Below are 20,178 nucleotides of genomic sequence, written 5' to 3' on the forward strand. Positions count from 1 at the left end.
TTTAGGATTTATTACATTGTCCTGTGCAACATTCATTTCTGTTCATGTAATGCATAAATATATCGCATATATTTGCCAAGAACAATCTGTAAGAAACCACAGATGCAGGTAGCCGGGTTAGCTTCAGAAAGCCAGGGATCCTGGGATTTTTAATACACGTTGTTTTGGGGTTAAACATAGAGCAAAACTGCATCAAATCAGAGACGGCCACAATCTAGTTCAGTTAGGATTAAAAAATACAGTTGTCTGGCTGCCATCACTGGACAGGAATACATTGGCACAATAATAGCATATAGGTCAGTGTTTGTTAATTCAGGGTACACATAGTAGATTGTGCATTTTCCTCAGCCTACATTTTGTATACAGGAGTAGGAGGAAAGCAGATCCTGTATACAAAAGGCAGTAGTAGGAGGAAAGACAGTCTGCTATGTGTGCCCTTGCGTTAAGGTTTTCATTGTTCTTTCCCACGGGGGTTTAGAATAACGGAGCTGCCACTTGTCCGTAAGCAGATCTATACTAATTTTAGGGTCTTTTTTGGCATATAAAACAATGCAGTATGTACTTGGGGAGTTTTTTTTAACCTAGAAATGGGCAAAAAAGTAATTGGCATATCTTTGTGTTTAATGGGGGTGGTAGTTCTGTATAAGGGCAAGGGAAGTTTGTTCTATATAAGGGCAAGAGAATGCACATTCAGGAAGGCCGGTTAAAGTGTCATACCAGAACACGTGTGTTTCACCGTCCTCCAGTGTATCCACCAGGCCACAGTTTGGTGTCCCTTCACCTTGCTTTTCTCATCCATCCTGTCTGTATCTTACAGTGCTGCGAAATACGCTGGCGCTATATAAATAAATGATAATAATATCTTGAGAATACCCTTGGCACTAGGATCAGACCAACATGGGTATTGATGGTGTGGCTGCCTTTTGTGCATTGCCATTGATAAATCATCATTTTGGTTTTCAAATGGCCATTCTAACATACATAATATCTGTACACAAAATATGTCTGTAAATGACTGTGGCTTTAAAAAAACTGATCTGTGAAATAAATTGTCACAGTGCCCAATTGTCATAGCAGGCAAGCATTTACATATAGATCATATATATGTATCCTTCTACTTGATGAGGCCTGTATGTAAAGATTTTTTTTATTGAATACATCGAGGAATATTTAAGCGTTTTTAATATTCAAAGGGGTTGTTCTCCTTTTAACTTTTAGCATGATGTAGAGCATGATATTCTGTTTTTTAAGCTAATTTATTTTAGTTATTTAGCCTTTTATGCAGCGGCTGACCAGATTGCTATTTAAGCAATCTGGTTGCTAGAGTCAAAATTACCCTAGCAACAATTTACTGATTTGAATAATAGACTGGAATATGAATAGGGGAGGGCCTGAATAGAAAGATGAGTAATATAAAAGAGCAATAATAGAACATTTGTAGCTTTACAGACCATTTGTTTTTAGATGTTGTTCATGGCCGACATTTGAAAACTGGAAAGAATCCGAAAAAAAGGCAAAATAAATAAATAATGAAGACCATTGACCTTTCTATAAGATACTAAAAGTTAACTGAAAGGTGAACCACCACCCCTTTTTTTATCCTCAGAAATAAATGAAAGCCACAATTCTTAACCCATGAGTCGAGAATGGTTAGAGAGAACTTGATTTAAGATTTGGTGTAAAATGACAAGTTAATTATCTGCAATGTTTGTATTAATGATGATGCCCCTTTTAACTTATGCAAGTTTTGGTTGCACCGGTTATAAAATTAGGTAAGCCAGAGTAAGTCTGGAATTTACACCAAAAGAAAGTACCTCAATTGAAGTATATATGGCTAATATGGCTAAGTAGTGCTAATAGGCTTATATCTTATGCAATTTTACTAACTATAGCATGGATCTAAATTCACCCCCCCCTGAAATGCATTTTAAAGGAATATTTCGATCTACAGTAGAACCCCAATTTTACGTTTTTTGAAGGCACCGAATAAATACATGTAAAATCATGCAGGTTTCACTGTATTATAGGTGCAAGTAGCTGCTGCCATATTGCTTATCTCAGCTGAGGCTAATTGAACTCTCTGGAAGTAATCTCTAGTGCAGTAAGCGGTCATTTTTATAAGCCTCTGTCTCGGTTGGCACTTGAGTCTCAAATGAGCAAAGCAAATGACTTAAGTGAACATGTGGCCCCCATTTTAAGGATAGCACAGAATATCATTGGTGAGGGAAACCTGAAGCCAATTCTACCCTGATTTATTCACAAACAAAGTTTGTATGAATGAGTGGTTTAGGTGAGTCACAGCAATTTTGACTCTTCTGGCTTATTCTCACTTATTTGCAGGGCCTTAAACCTTGAATAGTTATGTGATATGAGTTTGTGTTGGCACTGCCTTGTTCCTGTTTAATGCAACCTTATTTATGTGCCTCTATCCCTATATTGCATTTGCAATATAAATTGCATTTTGCCATTTGTCTTTCTGAAATGGAAGAGGCTCATCAGAATGGGGGGGAATCTGGTAACCGCTCCAACTCGCTGTTTTTTAAATAACCAAATGCCTTGTTAAAACAGCACAAGCCTTTCAGCAGGGACCATGTAATTCATTGACATGCCTTGCCTTCTCGACCAAGGGTGGTTCTGGAATTGCACACAGGGCAGGTTTTAGGGTAGGACAGAAAAAGCACAAGGGGACCCTTGTGAGAAGATATATCATAATAAAATGACAAGTAGATATTTTAATTGCTAGATATTATCAGTATCTATATGTTGCGGATGTCCAAGCTGCCGCCGTTTCTGCTGCTGTGGCACTGCAACAGACAAAATCCTACTGATGGCTTAGGGGATGAGGTGGTTGAGAGACCTTAAGGGAGGGTAAAACACTAGGGAAAGCTGCTTAAATTAATGGAAAAAAGTGGTGTCAAGAAGAGGAACAAGGCATGGAAAATATTTAGTAGGGGCAAAAGGGGGTGCAGTATGTCAAGCAAATCTGAAATTAGATGGATGTAAGCAGGGATGAGGAAAGCATGGTAAACAATTCCTATATGAAGTGTTGCAAAGAGACCTTTTTTAAAATTTCTGGAACAATGTATTCTGCTCAGGTTTTTATGTCTAGTGAGAGGTTGCCCTACTGAAAAGATACACATTGTAAACCTGTTCATTTGTGAACCCTAAGGAAACTACTGATGTCCAGCTCACACCGTCTCCTGCAAATGAAGAGAAACCTTCAAAGGATGAGTTTGACAAGGAAAAGGGTAGCGAAAAGTCGGCGCGCAAAATGCTGTCGAGAGGTTGGTCTGTCTGTAGTAACTCGGAAATAACAAATAATGGGCACGGTGTCTGTGTTTCCACAGATTTTCTCACTGCTCTTTTTCCTCCCAGATTCCAGTCAAGAATACACGGACTCCACGGGTATAGACTTGCACGAGTTCTTAGTAAATACATTAAAGAGCAACCCAAGGTAAGAGCGCCCCTATCATCCCTGTTCCTTAAATTATTTGCATTCTCCATTCTTTTTTCTATATAATTTAATATAAAATATAGTTGAGGGCATTGCAACTTTTACTCCAGTCCATACTAGTGGCCCAGACAAACCTTCATGTCTTGAGGCGCAGAGGGTTGCCAGACTGCAGCAATGCAATTTGATTGCAAATGGCATCTGGCTTGAATTGACCACATGGATTTTGACCGTAGCAACAAGCCCTCCTATCAGCCTTCTGTATTGGTAGCAATCAAGAGCTGCACATAGCTGCAGTACAAACCTCCTCCCCTGCCTTCCCCGTGTTGTTTAGATCATCTTTATCTGAAATATTAGCATTCATAAATTAGTAATAAGGCACTATAATTAGCTTACTGAATCTGGTGGCATGATATCTTCAGATATATCCTACATTAATAATTAACCTCTTCTCTGCCAAAAAAATGCTGCACTGTTTTTCTCCAGATTAAGGCATATTTATAATTGTATAGGTTGGTTAACCCTTTAGTTGTTATATTTATTGCTATTTATTTACCCCTTCATTGGGCTCAGTGTAGTTAAACCCCTTAAACGAAAAGACTAGAAATGCTGTGTTTTATACACTGAATTTACTAGAAGTTCAGCAGCCCTATAACAGTAATGATCAGAATATTTGTTCTTTTCTTCACAGGGATAGGATGATGCTGCTGAAGTTGGAACAGGATATATTAGATTTTATTGCTACCAATGAGTAAGTCTTTATCTGTGGGTCTTAATTAGTTTTTCCACTCTTTGCTGTAGTATCAATGTACATCAAACTTGTTTTCAATTTGTTTTTAAACTCTAGAAGCCAACGTAAAAAATTTCCACCGATGACCTCATACCACAGAATGTTGTTGCACCGTGTCGCTGCATACTTTGGATTAGACCACAATGTGGACCAGAGCGGGAAATCTGTGATTGTGAATAAAACGAGCAATACACGAATGTAAGTGCTTTTGGTTCACCAGGATACTGAATGCTTCAAAATTTCAAGGACCAGGCTAATGTCAGATGGGGGATGGTTTTCCGCAGACCAAGAACCAGCCCTTGCCTGTATTCCAAACCATTGCATTGGCCCAGGGTAGGCACATGTGGTGCGTTTTGGTTCTGAAAAGGCAAGCTCTCACGTTGAGCCCCAAAACCCACTATACTACAATTGTTTTAGGAATACCTGCGTTGCCATAGTTTTGTTGTATCTCTGTGCATGCTATGAAAAAAACCTACGGGACTGCTTTGCTGAATTGTGTGCTCATTATATAAGTGTATGTTTAACCTTTTTTTTATGCTGCACTTCCTGAAAAATCCTTTCTGTGTCCCAGAGAACCAAAGATTGGCTTATTATGGCAGATCACAATACTTTAAAGGGGTTGTTCACCTTCCAAAACTTTTTCCAGTTTAGTTGTTTTCAGATAGTTCACCAGAAATAAAAGCTTTTTACAATTATGTTATATTTTCTATTTGTGATTGTTTTTTTTTTTTAATACCAAAGTGTAAAGTTTAATTTTTTACCTTTCTAAACCAGCTCTGGGAGGGGGAGGTCAATCAATCTTTAATTGTTATAAATCAATACATTTACTTTATACGTTTCTTATATGTGTCCCTGTTGAGCAGAATCCTAAGTGTCATTAAAGGCAGCTGTTAGAATTGAAACAATTGTTGGTAATATTCCAATGATACTGATTGTAACAGTTGAGAATCTCCTCCTGGATTACTGGGCTGCCAGATTAGACACAAAAATTAAAGGGGTGGTTCACCTTTAAGGTAACTTTTATTATGTTATAAAACTGCCAATTATAAGCAACTTTTCAATTGGTTTTCATAATTATATATTTTTTTTAATAGTTATTTTCCTTTTTCTTCTGACTCTTTGCAGTTTTCAAATGGGCGTCGCTGACTCCCTTAAAAAAAAATTCTCTGTAAGGCTACAAATGTATTGTTATTTTTTATTACTTGTCCTTTTTTTCAGGCCTTTCCTATTCATATTCTAGTCTCTTATTCAAATCAATGCATGGTTGCTAGGGTAATTTGGACCCTAGTTATCAGATTGCTTAAGATCCTGCTGAATAAAAAGCTAAATAACTCAAAAACCTTCAATAATAAAAAATCAAAACAAATTGCAAATTGTCTCAATATCACTTTCTACATCATAATAAAAGTTATCTCAAAGGTTAGCAACCCCTTTAAACTTTTGGGGGGAAAACTGATAAAAAATAGAAAGCTATTGAAAAATAGTCTTTATTTCTGGTGGAACAATCTGAAAACAACTAAACTGAAAAAAGTGTTTGGATGGTGAACAACCCCTTTAAGGAACAGAGCTTTGATTCTTTAATGTGCCGCGTTACCCATGCCAGCTTGTCCTGTTGTAATTTAGGTGTCTGGCTGTGACTTTACATGAAGCCTGTCTGAAATGGTTTAATTGTACTGTCAAAGGAGACACGGGCATATTTTCATTTAGTGCTGACTTCAGCATGGAGATGGCAGAAAGGCTCAGAGCTGCCTGTCGAAGCAGATCCCCCCTAATTGGATTTCTGGAACTTGTGCCCTCCTGCTTATCGCTGTGCCGCTCTCATGTATTGCCGCCTTAATGAATTTTTTTTGTCTTCCTTCAGCCCAGATCAGAAATTTGAGGAACATATCAAGGACGAAAAGAACGTAGATTTTCAGAAGCGGTACATTCTCAAGCGTGATAATTCGAGCTTCGATAAAGACGATAATCAGGTCAGTCCATTGTATAACAGGGGTATTTCAAATTTGTGCCCATCCAACTGCTGTATGACTACAGCTCCCAGCATCCCCTTGAAAATTGCAGGCCAACAGTGACTGGTGAGCTCCGACTCTGACATTGCTAATAATGCATATAAACCTTACTTTTAGATTTTTTTTTTTTTTTTTTTATATTCCTTTTTGCACAGATGAGAATGAGGTTAAAAGAGGACAGAAGGAGCAAATCGATTGAAGAAAGAGAAGAGGAGTATCAGAGGGCTCGGGAGAGAATATTTGCACAAGAGGTAATTATCCTTTAATAGTTACAATGTAAGCATAGGTTGAAGAATGACAAATCGATCAAGTTCAACCTTTCCAAAACTCTCTAAAGATTGAGCTGGAGAGCAGCAAATAAAGCCGCCAGCAAGGCTACTGCTAATTCAGCCTCAGAGTGGGTGGCGGATAAATTCCTTTTTACCTAAAAAAAAAAAAAAAAATGGATCAAGTACAACTAGTTTGTTGATTAATGGCAGTTTTCTGTAAAAACGTCCGACACGTTGCATGCGTTTAGTCGCATTGCGACGTGCCGGGTCCAAGCGCTTCCTCTAGTCCTGCCCTTGGTGTTTGTAACATGAAACGCGTAAGGCAGAGGACACAAATCTTTTTCTACTTGATTTCTACTACTTGGTGGATGATTGCCTTTTTTGAGTGCCTGCTCCAGATTTATTCAAAGTATAACTAGTTTGCTTGATATATAAAAAATAGTCACCCTCTTATGAATTGCTCATTACCACCCTTTTGTAGTAGAGAATGCCATAACCTGACTAAAGCTATATTTAGAAGCAACCCTTCCTAAGATGGTAGGGGAAACTGCTCTTTTCCTCTATTCTCATCAGATTAGATGTCCTCACCTCTTACTGTTTGGTAAAACAGTACATTGGTGACGCCTAAACAGGGTAAGATGGATCTAGGACAGAACCCTTGATATGAGGGTTCTGGATCTGTTGACCTCCGCTGAATCAAAAATGTGCTAATTGACTAAAACCCTGGTTGACCAGTGATCTCCACTGTAGGTTCAGTGATTTAACCAGCAGTAGAATGTTGCTTAACTTCCATAGTTATCTGATCAACCACAAGATTATCCATTAGCGTGGAATGCTCCAGGCCTATCTTTACTTCTATTGCCGAACTATAGCCGTTTGTTGTTAAAGCACGGCTCCCAGCAGCCTTTGGTATCCCTAGCTATTCCTGTGATGCTCCCCCCCACCATTGGTGGTATTGTTTGCAGATAAGTTAGGCGCTCTGTGCAAAATACCCTAGGCCGCTAACAGCCATTCAGGTGATGGTACAAATTCTTGCATATAAGGGAGAATGTTAATGCTCCGTAATAAGTGTGACCTCGGCTGAACTCCAATGATGCTCATTTGCATCCATGTTTTAAAATCCCTTGGAGAAATGCTGAACATTTCAATTCATCAGGGCAATCTCCCTTCTTTGTAGCATCATTTCCACGCTTGCTTGTTTAATGCAAAGGAAGATTATCCCCTTGGGTCACTGGTTGATCAGCTTTATTCAACATAACGCACTGCTGTGCACAGCTGCCTTGGCAGTTGAAGGGTTACTAAAGATCCCACACTCTATCTGCTAAATAATGATAATTACATACTCGCCTTATGGATATGTCAGGCATAGACGTGGTTGGTTAAAAAGAGACATAATTGTGGCATTTGCTATAGAGCTTTTAATATCAACCCTTATTATCACAGCTGCAGATCTCCTCATCTACAGTTCTATGGTAAATGTCAGAATTGTCTGATTCATCCAATGACACTTAATAATTTGAAATAATCATTTGTTTGCTACATCAGAACAAAATATTTAACATTGGAGAGACCTTTGAGGGGTTTTTTTTCAGTGTAGAGTAGTAGGTTTTGCACTGGCCTCCTTGAGCACCCCCTTGAGGAGAAAATGTATATCACACACATCTTGTTTAACAATATTGTCCATATAAATATAACTTTAATTCTGTTTATGCTTTGCAAACTAAAAAATGTTTTGTTTTTTCTTTCCCGCAAGTCTCAGGAGAATTATCTAAGTGATAAGAGGTGAGTATATTAAATGACTGTAATTAATACACAATTACTATAATTCTGGCAGTGCAATTGAGTGTCTGATTTTAAATACCAACAGACTTCAAGAAGAGGAGAGTAACAGCACGCAGCAGAGACGGCAGATATTTAGGTACTGCTTTGTGTTGTAGCTCCGCAGTCTTTATACATTTCTGTATTGCGTGCCAGATTTATTAACGGTGGGTGCCAATTTGCAGGATCAATAAAGAAGCTTCAGGGCGCTCGGGGAATAGCCTCTTCAGCAGCACGGAGAATGACAGCAAGTACAACGAACCTCGCCCTTGGAGCAGCACGGACTCTGATAGCTCCATCCGAAATATGAAACCTGCTGTCACCAAAGCTAGTAGCTTCAGCGGCATTTCTGTTCTAACTAGAGGCGACAGCTCTGGGAGCAGCAAAAGCACAGGCAGGCTTTCCAAAACAGGTACTGCTTGCTCCAGTTCACAGCCGTCAATGCATATCCTTTTTTATTTGTGCTTGCATTGAACATGCCTACACCTGCACACCAGCCTCGTCAACTAATGGTTGTTTTTTTGGGGGGGGGGGAGTAATGGCAAAATCCGCTAAGAGCCCACAGTACTATTATCTTTATTTAAAAAAAAAAAAAACTTGTGCTCACATTTATGACAATACCCCCACAAAAATTCCATGTAGTGTGGCAATATTTAGCTCCCTCTTGCTGTATCCCAGTGCTTTTGTTGTTTTGTGTCCTCTCCTGTAGTATCAGATTGCTTTTGAAAGCCAGGACAGTATTTAGGAGAAAGTAATTCAGCACATGGTTTATAAGTAAGAATAATAGAAACTCCAAACCTGTTTTGATGTTGTACATTCTTTGTAATACATGACCAGTGTGTTGTGCCCAATTATAGCAGTGATTTGAAACACCTTGTTCATCTTAACAGTCTAGAAGCAGAATCCAGCTGGTATGCATCAGTGGGCACCTCTAACAGGCTCTTTGGCCCCTGCCGGTGTTGTTTTTAGCTACTCAGGTTATTTCAATTTAATAGGCTAGGCTATTTTAAAGGCCTTTGCAATCCTGCTGCTAGTGGTCACCACATTGATTATTGTCTTAAGATCCTATAATAGTTAGAAATATTTACCATTCTTTTCTGAAGTGATAACACAATGACATTCTCTCCTGCAAACAACTAACAAAGGCTCTCTTTTGTCAATTATGTCCATTTTTTTTCTCCCTCTGTTTTTGTTGATTGGTTAATGGTGTTTTTACAAAGGGCAGCTGCAATCCCACTCCCTGAATTATCGAATAATCTAGATCTACTTCTCAGACTACATATACTTGTTCTCATGCCATTCCATTGATTTTAATGGTCACTGGTTTAAATCCCACCAAAGAACAAATTTTGCCCTTCCAGCCTGCCGGGAAAACGGCACTGGGAATTTTCATGTGCTTGAAGCAGAAGAAATGTATCTTTGGACATATTTGTGGGTTCATGTTCTTATATGATGTGAAACTGTAGTGTCACTGGTATCTGATTAATCCCATGTCTGTGCTTACCCAAGCATTCTGATACCTCCATTATCCATGCCATGCTTTTCTGTGTGTTTGCTTGCAGAACTGGCTTGCAGTGTGTTCTAACATGCACGTGTTTGGGAGGGATTCGTTTTTTATTGAATCATGGGGAGACTTGGTCTTTACGTGCATGGGGCTGCTGCTAAAAAGGGAAAATCTACCATATTTGTGCTAGTAATCTGGATTATATAACCTATAGTCACTTTTGGGTACATAACCTTCCTGCTTGTACTATTTGCATTAATTGTATTATTTGCAGCAACCGGGCACCCATATGGTAATAACTTGTAGACAGGCACCCACATGGAAATATGGTATATTTCCCCTTTAACATTTTTACTATATTAAATCTAATATACATGTTTAGTATCCGCATGAATTCATTGCTTTCAAGGCTGTGCTTCTTTGCTTTAGTGCTTTGTGACCAGAAGGGGGTGACAGCTCTGTCATGTCCTATCAGATGGTCACTGTTTTGTCTAACCCCTCTGGCAGGTTTGATGCATAATGTAATATATGTAACTGTGCATGCTGTTTCGACCTGTGGGTAAAAATACATTTCTCGTTGCTCCTTTCCTTAGGTTCAGAGTCTTCTAGTAGTGTAGGGTCATCCACTGGCTCTCTGTCCCATACCCAGCAGCCGCCTCTTCCAGTAAACGCTCTAAGCCAGCCAGCTCATGGCACAACTGCCGTCTATCCACCTGTCGGCACTAATAATTCTCTTTCCTTTGATGGCGCTATAAATGGCCAAGTGACTCCTCCTAGTGCTAGCTTCTTTTTGCTTCCCCTGGAAGCCACAGGCATTCCCCCGGGCAGCATTCTGATCAACCCACAAACAGGTTTGTACCCAATCACACCTCTTCAAAGGGGCAGAAAGGGAATGTTGTACTATTTGTATGTCTGTGAGTAACTGGATATATTAGGGGAGGTGGGCTGAAATCTGTGCATAAATCCTGATGGGAACCTCCTCCAGGTAAGTGAATCCACTCTCCACTGCCCCAATGCTAACCAGGTACTTCAGTTTTGTGCTGCTCTCTTTCCCATTGTTAGGAGGCAGGGCCAGGATCTGGCTTATAAATCTGACTGAGTTTTCCCATTGTATTGTTACTAAGATGCAGTTGTATTCAGAATAATAGCCGTCCAACATCACAAACCTGAGCAGTCACTGTTTTTCGTAGAAATGATATTTCTACATGGCAAATAATTTACTAGTAGGTGTAGTCGAATAATAGAAAACCAAACGATCCAACAGTCATTACATGCATGCTGCTGATTCTGTGTAATTGAATCAATAATTGAGACTTGTTCCAAATAACAGCAGTGTTTAAAATAATAGCTTGTTCCATAGAATAGCAGTGTGGAGTTCAATTAGTGAGGTCATTCATTCTGTGAAAAAGCAAGTGTCAATTACCGCCCTTATTTAAGGAAGGAAGGAAGGCAGCAAATGTTGTGCATGCTGGTTATTTTCTCGGACAATCTGAGTAAAATGAGTTGTTCCAGAAGAACGGTGTACTTTTATTAAAAACTTGATTGGATAGGGGAGGCCTATAAAGAAGTGCAGAAAATGATAGGCTTCTCAGCTAAAATGGTCTCAGATGCTTTAAAATGGCAACCAAACCTGAAAGATGTGGAAGATTCCTGGAAAACTGCCATTTTGGCTATTCTTCTATCCATTCAAATGGTAAAGACTCAGCCAATGATCAGCTTTAGGAAGATCAAAGAGGGTCTAAAGTTAGCTGTGGATACTTTTACAAGATGCTTATGTGAAGCCAAGCTATCATCAAGAAGCCCCCACAAAGTCTCATTGTTGGGGGGGAAATAAACGTGCTGGAGAGGTTACATTTTGCCAAAGAACACACTAACTGGCCTAAAGAGAAATGGCACGATATTTTGTGGACTGATGAAAGCAAGATTGTTCTTTTTGGTTCTCGGGGCCTCAGACAGTTTGTCAGATGATTCCCAAACACCGGATTTAAGTCACAGTACAGTGTGAAGCATGTTAGCACAAGCATCATGATATGGGGGTGTTTCTCATACTATGGTGTTGGGCCTATTTATCACATACCTGGGATCATGGGTCAGTTTCAATACGTCAAATTACTTGAAGGTCACGTTATGCCGAAGAGGAAATGCCCTTGAAATGGGGGTTTCAACAAGACAACGACCCCAAACACACCAGTAAACAAGCAACATCTTGGTTCCAGAGCAACAAGATTGATGTAATGGAGTGGCCAGCCCGATCCCCCTTAGAAATAGAAAACTTGTGGGGTGACATCAAAATTGCTGTTTCTGAGGCAAAACCAAGAAATGCAGAAGAATTGTGGAATGTAACAGGTGCCAGAAGTTGGTCGACTTCATGCAACACAGATGTGCAGCAGTTTTCATAAACAGTGGTTATATAACTAAATATTCATTGATCCAAAGGAAAGCAAAATCTTGAAACATTTTTCAGTTGATACAGTGAATTTATGAGTTTATAAGGAAGAATGCAGACACTGCTATTTTTTGGAACAGACTAATATTCCATTTCTTCACTTTCTGTAAAGGATAACACATTTGATACATTTTTCTTATTGTTTTGATTTGGAATAGAATGTGCAGTGTTTCCAATGCATTTGTGTGTATGGAAATAAAAGCTACTATAAGGATTTTGAGGTTAATTCACTTTTTTTTTTTTTTCTGAACACAGTTGTATCTAACAGTGTTTTCAAAGCTTCGTTACACTGTGCAATGGCAAACTCTCCAGAAGCTTCAGTCCTGATCTGATTCCACCCCTCATGATCAATTCACACGCAGTAAACATACCGAACATATTCTGTGGCTTACTGCCATCATTTACACTATTACATTTACTTTAAAGACATGGATGTTTGACTTCAAATGATAATTTACATTTTAAATAGTGGATTTTTTGTTATTTAAACACTGGTACATTAATTAAAAACAAGAACATGGTTGATAACCCACCAATCAGGTTTTGATTTTGATAAGACCCTTAATTGTTTACGTGTGGGGTCTGAAATACTTAAATTCTTTTTTTTTTTCACACTAAATTAATTTTAAGCACACCCTAACCATTTGACCATAATGAGCATTTTAAACAAATAATTCATATTTCTAAAAATTCTTTCTTTTTATTATGCAATAATCAAACCATTACCTTGAACTTGATCCCAACCAAGATAATTTATCCATACTGGAAGCAAAACAGTCATATTGGGTTTATTTAATGTTTAAAATAGTTTGTTTTTTTTAGTAGACTTGAAATCCAAATTACAAAAAAAACCCATACCAGGAAAACCCAGGTACCAAGAATTCTGGATAACAGGTCCCCTGTATTAGCAAAAAATGGCCAATATCTTAAAAACTAGAGAGAAAAAAATGTAAATTGTAAAAAGTATTTTTTTACATTTGTTCTGCGTGTTTTTCTTATAAATAAAATTAATTCTTATTGCCAAAAGGCAGTGGGTCCGAAACTTCTTATTTTGATGTTTAATTTATAACATAATAGTTAGGCTAGGCACACACAAATGGGGAACTTGGCCTGTGGAGAAACACTGACCAAGAATCTACTCCTGCTCTGCTTACACCCAGAAACATTGTCTCTGCTCGGGTGCAGGCAGACATAGCAAATTGCTGCAGCTGATATTGGATGCGTCTGTCTGCACCTGAGACAATGGTTCTGGGTGTAGGCACATCATTTTGGACAACAGCAGCGAAGGAGTGGATTTTTGGCCCGCATCTGTAACGTCTGGCCCCAGCCTTACATGAATGGTGTTACTTACAAAATTGTGTGCCTTTGTTGAAGGTTCCATGTTTGAAATCCATTTGCTTTCCTGACAACAGGTCTTTTTGGTTTAGTAACACTATTTACTGCTGGAGAAATGTTCTGCTTGTTACCTCAGCCTTACAGCAGGTAATCATAAACATCTGTTCATCAGGCCAGAAAGGACAGAATGAAGAATTAAATTATGTCCTAGGAAACCATAATATGATTTCCATGACACTGCTTCTATTTGGCTATTTTTTTCTGTCTTTTGTGCCACTTACAGTAGTACCTTTTTCACTGATGTTGATGGCTACATTTAAAATGCATACAGTAAACTCCAGAGGGGATCCTTCTTTTTCTTTGGACAAGTGGCCTGGCCTGGTGCATAGCCTCCCTGCTAAGTACTACTGTATGTGGGTTTCATGATTCCCTGCAGTAGTCTCACTAAAGTAACACTGTGTCTATACATGTTTTTTTTTTCTTTTTCTTATGTTGTAAATATGGTCTTGCCAAAAATGCCAGGTGCTGTCGCTGCATACGTGAATAGGAATATGGATCACACATGTCAAAGGAAAATCAAGTGATGTTGTTGGCAAGATCAGTATCCCTCTTAAAGGGCAATGACTGTTGCAGAGTCAATTAAAGTAATCTTCATTTTTTATTTCTTATAGTTTTTTAAATTATTCGCTTTTCTCTTAACTTCTTCCAGAGTTCAAATAGGGGTCTCTGAACATTGCGGCCTAAAAACTATTTTGAAACTTTTGTTTTGTTTTTTTTTAATTAACATTCTTTCAGACCCTCTCAGTTTTTCATTCAAACCGAAGCCAGAGAGTTGCTAAGATTCCAAACTGGAAAGTTTGACAAATTAAAGCTATATAATTCAAAAAGCACAAATGATAAAATATGACCAATGGCAAATTTGTAGAATATCACATTCTACTTCACACTATAGTTAATGGTGAAAACCCCCTTTGTTTTAGTGCCTTAAGGTCAGACTTGCAAGCTGTATGGGACTGACTGGGGAAATCATATGGTATCCTGTTTGCATGTAAAAAATATGGATAATCCACAGCTAGGGAGTCTAGTGGTTTAACCCCAGTGCTTTCATTGGCAAGCTTGATGGGAAATGCAAATATAATCTAAGATATACTATTACCTGGGGTTTTCAGGTCCCCATAGTATCTGAACTGCGACACAGCAATTATCTTTAATGCTTTGCACCAAGTCTTTGAAAATAAAAGTGCTTTCAAAAATTAATATGTTATTTTTTTCCACAGGTCAGCCATTTATAAACCCAGATGGGACTCCAGTTGTATATAACCCTCCTGTCACTCAGCAACCAGTTAGGACCCAAGTGCCTGCACCTGCCCCACCTCCTCCCCCAGCCCCACCTCAACAACCCACCAATCACATATTGTCCCAGGTATGTTCTGAGCTATTGCATATGAAATGTTGTTTTCACAAACTGCACAAGCTCTTAAAAAACAATATAAAGTAAAAAGATCTTTTTTTCAGTATTGGCACTCTTTATTTTCTTATTTATTATCTGTCAGTCTTCCAGAGTAATGTATCTCCCCACTGCCAGAGCATTTTGGTCAAAGCTTCTGGAGTCCCCAGAACAGGCAGGTCCAACATAGGGGGCAAACAGAAAGGGTGTATATTATAAGGGGTTACAATGGCTTTAATGTTAACCGGGAGAGATGGGTAAGAAGAATAATTGAAAAACTTTACAGACATACTAACCCTACTCCACAAGAGGGCTAATTAAGAAACATAGGTACTAAATTGCCCAAGTGCAGTTGCCAGTAACAATCCTATCAGGCTTTTACAATTCAGTAGTAGACTGTGCTTGGCAACTCCACTTCTGCAATTTAATACCTACATTTGTTAATCATCCTCTAACTTTACCTGTGAGACATGGACATAATGGTGAGTACATTGATTAAGTTTGGCAGAAATTACGCCATTCAGTGCCCCCTTTCTGCCAAGCTAATGTTCATATGAATAACCTCCTATGTAAAGCTGATCTTGTATTTCCATATTCATATCCTCTGTTATTAACCATTTGTCCAACTGTTAATCCTTCAGCCTATCCGATCTTTGCCGTCTTCTGCACAACCTGTTCAGTACTCTGCAGTCTCTTATCCGCCCCCGCTCCTGCCAGTCTCACCCACCCAGCAGTACACTGTGGTACTTTCTTCTGCTCTTTTTCTCTGGTTTGGTCTCTTTTGAAGTGTTGTTTGTGTGTATTTGGCTTGATTGTGTTTGTGCTTTGAATTTTATATGTGGCTACTTGCTCTATATACCATCAAAATAACTTGTAAATAGTGTCAACCTATAATCATACAATAATTGACGTTGGCCAATTCACTTCTCTTACTAAATATAATAGCAATGTACTGTTTTATTATTACAAAGAAAAGCAAAATAATTTTTAAAAATTTGAATGTTATGCTTATAATAGTCTATGTGAGATGGCCATCCTGTAATTTCATGATCACAATCTATATATCTCTATCTCTATATATGTATATATAAAATTCTGATAGAATCTCAGTCATAAAGCAGAACAGAACTGCTGCTTATGATGTGTGTTGGATAAGATCTGAATGTACAGGCCTGATCATGAAAAGAAAGCATTTTGTAAAATATAGTGTAGAGCAGTGATCCCCAACCAGTGGCTCGTGAGCAACATGTTGCTCTCCAACCCCTTGGATGTTGCTCCCAGTGGCCTCAAAGCAGGAGCTTATTTTTGAATTCCAGGCTTGGAAGGAGGTTTTAGTTGCATAAAAACCATGTGTACTGCCAAACAGATCACCCTGTAGTCTGCTAGTCCACATAGGGGCTACCAACAGTCAATTACAGCCCATATTTGGCACCCCCATATTTCGCATGCTTATGTTGCTTTCTAACTTGTTTTTAAATTTGAATGAGTCTCACGGGTTAAAAAGGTTGGGGAACCCTGGTATAGAGTATAAGTTGTTACTGGGTAAATATTGGTATGGCCCAAGTACCTTTTAATGCAACTAAAGGCACTGAAAGACATAATCTTGTATATACATAGTTAAATCAGGTTGAAAAAAAGACAAGTCTATCAAGTTTAACCCCTCCAAATGAAGCCCAGCATCCATCATACATACACTCCCACTGACCCCTCCATACACTCACATAAACTATATATACCCATAATTATACTAACTATAGATTTTAGTATCACAACAGCCTTGGATATTATGCTTATACAAGAAATCATCCAAGCCACTCTTAAAGGCATTAACTGAATCAGCCATCACAACATCACCCGGCAGTGCATTCCACAACCTCACTGTCCTGACTGTGAAGAACCACCTATATTGCTTCAAATGAAAGTTCTTTCCCTTTAGTCTGGAGGGATGGCCTCTGGTTCAGTGATCCTCTTTATGGGGAAAAAGGTCCCCTGCTATTTGTCTTTAATTTCCTCTTAAAATACTTGTGAAGTGTTATCATGTCCCATTGCAAGCCTCTTTTTTAATCCAGTTTAGTTGCACATCTCTGCACTCTCTGTAGCTCATATATATCCCTCTTGGAACTGGAGCCCAAAACTGCATTACATACTCCATGTGAGGCCTTACCAAGTATCATAAGAATCATAACCATGTGCAAAGTATCTGTTAAAAAGAGGAGCCAAGAGTCAAGTGTTCATGCTAATAAAGCAAAAACAGTGCTGGTGGACACAGAGGGGTACCAAAAATACACATGCATAAAAACTAAAGTTAGCAAAAAGTCTACTTGTCCTTTGCCTGATAGCGCGCTTCTATTCCTTAATGACCCTATCTGTTCCTTACATTTGCATAACTAATTACAGAGCTGCTTTCCAAAATATTCTTTACACTTTTTTAATTAGAGAAATTGTGCAGTTGTTCTGGGAGTTTTCTATATTTGATTATGAAAGCAGCCTGGGATTTTATTATTATTTAATGACATTATTGGCAGTCTCCCTCACAGACGTTGGCATCTTCTGCCCACCTGCCATACGGTTTCTTCTTCCTTGCAAGGGCGGCTAATTAAAGTGGGAGGCACTGGGATAAAATTCCTGCAGAGTTTTAAGTAGCACACTGAACTTGTGTTTAAAGGGCCACTTACCCCTTATTTTTAATTTCTAATTTTATTTGACGTTACTATTAATGTGTAATATTCCTCTGGCTTCTATTAAGGCCTATTAATCATTTTAGGCTTCTGCATTGTTTCAGGAGTCAGAAGTAGTAGTAGTAGTACTAGTCAGAAGCCTGAAAATACATGCAGCCATATACATACTGCTTTCAAATGCTATTAAAAAATAACATTAAAACCACTGCAATTTGTAATGTACATATTCCCCTGTTCTAAGCATAATTCAGCAGGAACAACAGTTTAAGTTGCACCTGTACAGATAAAGATGTCAGTATTTCATTCCCCAGTACCATGCAGAATTCAGTAGGAACAGCCCACAAGCCTGTGCAGAAGGATAAAAAAAAAAAAACGTTGCAGGCATAGATGGTCCCTTGTACAATGCACACTTCAGCAGGAAATATTTAAAGAGCAGCCCTTTCATTTTGTTAAGTTGCGCCTTTTCTGCTGGAACAGAGAAACACTGGGGAGACTTTTGCAGCCACGGTCAGGCCACACCATCTGCATTTTGGAGACTTGGGTACATTTGTTATATCTGAATGCCCTTGAGATGTGTAATATGTAGGGCATGTTGTTTTGTTTTTGTTTAATTGAATTCGTTTTTGCTCGGCATTCATCATTATGCTGTCAGCCTGTAATAACTGCAGAGCCAATCACGTAACCTTCCCTGCTCTAATGTTCTTATAAGCAGAACAGTGAGAGGCGACTGGAGGGTACCAAAGGTCTTCGTGTCTGTAATATCTTTTATTCCGCTGCCGAGTGCCCAATTGCACCACTTTATCATTGAACCTCAATATAAAAATGCTGCCGCCAGTCCAGTGTTAGGTTGCCAGAGATTAGAACTGAAGCAGCAAATTAACCAGTAACCTTTTTATAATTGGGGGGTTACATTTTTTTGTCTTGCTATAAAAAAAAATAAAAAATTGTTCAGTATGCCTTCTTTGCGCCCGCCATCTATGTGGGGACTACTATGCCACTTGCCTAGTGAGTGGAGTGCTCAAGGCACTTAACTAGAGTCATAACATTTATGACTACTAGGAGGGCTGTTTAGATGACTTCTTTGGACACTGATTTGGTCAATAGAGCTGCAACTCTTTATGTATAAATGTTGTCCATAGAAAGGGTACAGCACAATTTGGCAGTCCCTACACATATGTATAAATAAAAATACTGACTGAAGTTATTTTGTTCCCTTTTTAATCAGATTGGATAAGTGTCTCTAGTGACTAGACTGAAGATGATTTGTAGTATAGTTTGGTATGGCTAAAAGTTGGTGGAACCCTGCAAGGGGCATAATCTCTCATGCACTCACATCCAATAAGTCATGACCCCCCGCACCAGCACCTAGACTTCTGGGCCTGACACAGTAGCAGTCAGGCCCGGACTGGCAATCTGTGGGTTCTGGCAAATGCCAGAGGGGCTGCTATAAAGTGCCATAGAAAGTCAGTATTTAGTGGGCTGGTGTGGGCTGTTTGGGCCTCTGTGTGGGCTGATTGGGCCAATGTGTGTCCTGAAATGCCAGGGCCTATTTTAATTCTTAGTCCAGACCTGGTAGCAGTAACGTCTGCTCTCTAGTTCTAAAGAAAACTTCAGGTTGAGGTTGGGAGTCTGTGACTCACAGTTGGTGGGGCTACACCACTGATTGAAGATTACAGGGGAGGAACAAGGAATATTTAACTCCAAATGGGGGGGAATAAAATGTCTCCCTTTACGGCTGAATACAGGGAAAGATTACAACTTGAAATTACAACATGAAAAGGCATTGGGCTGGGGCTTTTAACACTGACATGGAGTCTTCAACAGCTCAAATCAAGTCAGTCTAGTAAATTCAGACTTTATTTACATTGTTTTGAAGCTGTACCATTCATACCATATCATAGATAAAACACTAAAATCTGTTTGGGTTTTGGCTATGGTTATTGGTACATGGCAATTCTGATGGACCACATTTAATTTCATCTTCCCTTCATTCAGCAGTAATTGGCAATTTAAAGTATTATTGGGTTTGATTTCAGCAATGTCCTGGAATATCTTCTGATTTGTTAATTACAGTTGCATTAGGAAGCGTCGGGGCATCTATTTCATTGTAACCTAAATAAGTGGAACACAGACGACCTTATGTAAGACACTGCGCTCCTTTCCATTTACATAATCAACTCATTAGCTCAGAAAACTCTCTTCCTACTATTCACTATCATCGTAATTACCCAAAAGCCTCTAATTATCCTCAAGGCTTTCCATAATGAACATATTTTGGGGAGTTGTCATTTTTATAGATTAGTCAACTTTTGCTAACCTTGTCCAAATCCAATTTGGCATAGTTATCTATTTCCTTAATTATTTTGTGACTCCTGGGATCTGAGCTCTGGTGTTTTGTGCTGTAATTCTGCAGATTGCAATTTGAGCCTGT

At 38.8% G+C, this 20,178-nt stretch overlaps 1 protein-coding gene across 11 annotated transcripts in view; it reads left to right on the forward strand.

Annotated features, from left to right (window-relative positions):
• The window catches only part of r3hdm1.S (R3H domain containing 1 S homeolog), a 67,447-nt gene that overhangs the window by 37,431 nt on the left and 9,838 nt on the right, over positions 1 to 20,178 (forward strand). For 7 of the 11 annotated variants that reach the window (XM_041578565.1, XM_041578558.1, XM_041578561.1 and 4 more), the window contains 12 exons: positions 3,170 to 3,284; positions 3,376 to 3,454; positions 4,143 to 4,202; positions 4,299 to 4,439; positions 6,103 to 6,211; positions 6,406 to 6,501; positions 8,273 to 8,301; positions 8,387 to 8,437; positions 8,523 to 8,749; positions 10,435 to 10,692; positions 14,900 to 15,045; positions 15,711 to 15,812. In XM_041578565.1, coding sequence (XP_041434499.1) covers positions 3,170 to 3,284; positions 3,376 to 3,454; positions 4,143 to 4,202; positions 4,299 to 4,439; positions 6,103 to 6,211; positions 6,406 to 6,501; positions 8,273 to 8,301; positions 8,387 to 8,437; positions 8,523 to 8,749; positions 10,435 to 10,692; positions 14,900 to 15,045; positions 15,711 to 15,812 — 1,413 coding nt within the window. The remainder of the gene's footprint in view (positions 1 to 3,169; positions 3,285 to 3,375; positions 3,455 to 4,142; positions 4,203 to 4,298; positions 4,440 to 6,102; positions 6,212 to 6,405; positions 6,502 to 8,272; positions 8,302 to 8,386; positions 8,438 to 8,522; positions 8,750 to 10,434; positions 10,693 to 14,899; positions 15,046 to 15,710; positions 15,813 to 20,178) is intronic. The other 4 variants (XM_041578566.1, XM_018238715.2, XM_041578563.1 and 1 more) reach the window with 3 other exon arrangements.

This window comes from Xenopus laevis, chromosome 9_10S (assembly GCF_017654675.1).
Source record: "Xenopus laevis strain J_2021 chromosome 9_10S, Xenopus_laevis_v10.1, whole genome shotgun sequence".
Lineage (NCBI taxonomy): Eukaryota > Metazoa > Chordata > Amphibia > Anura > Pipidae > Xenopus > Xenopus laevis.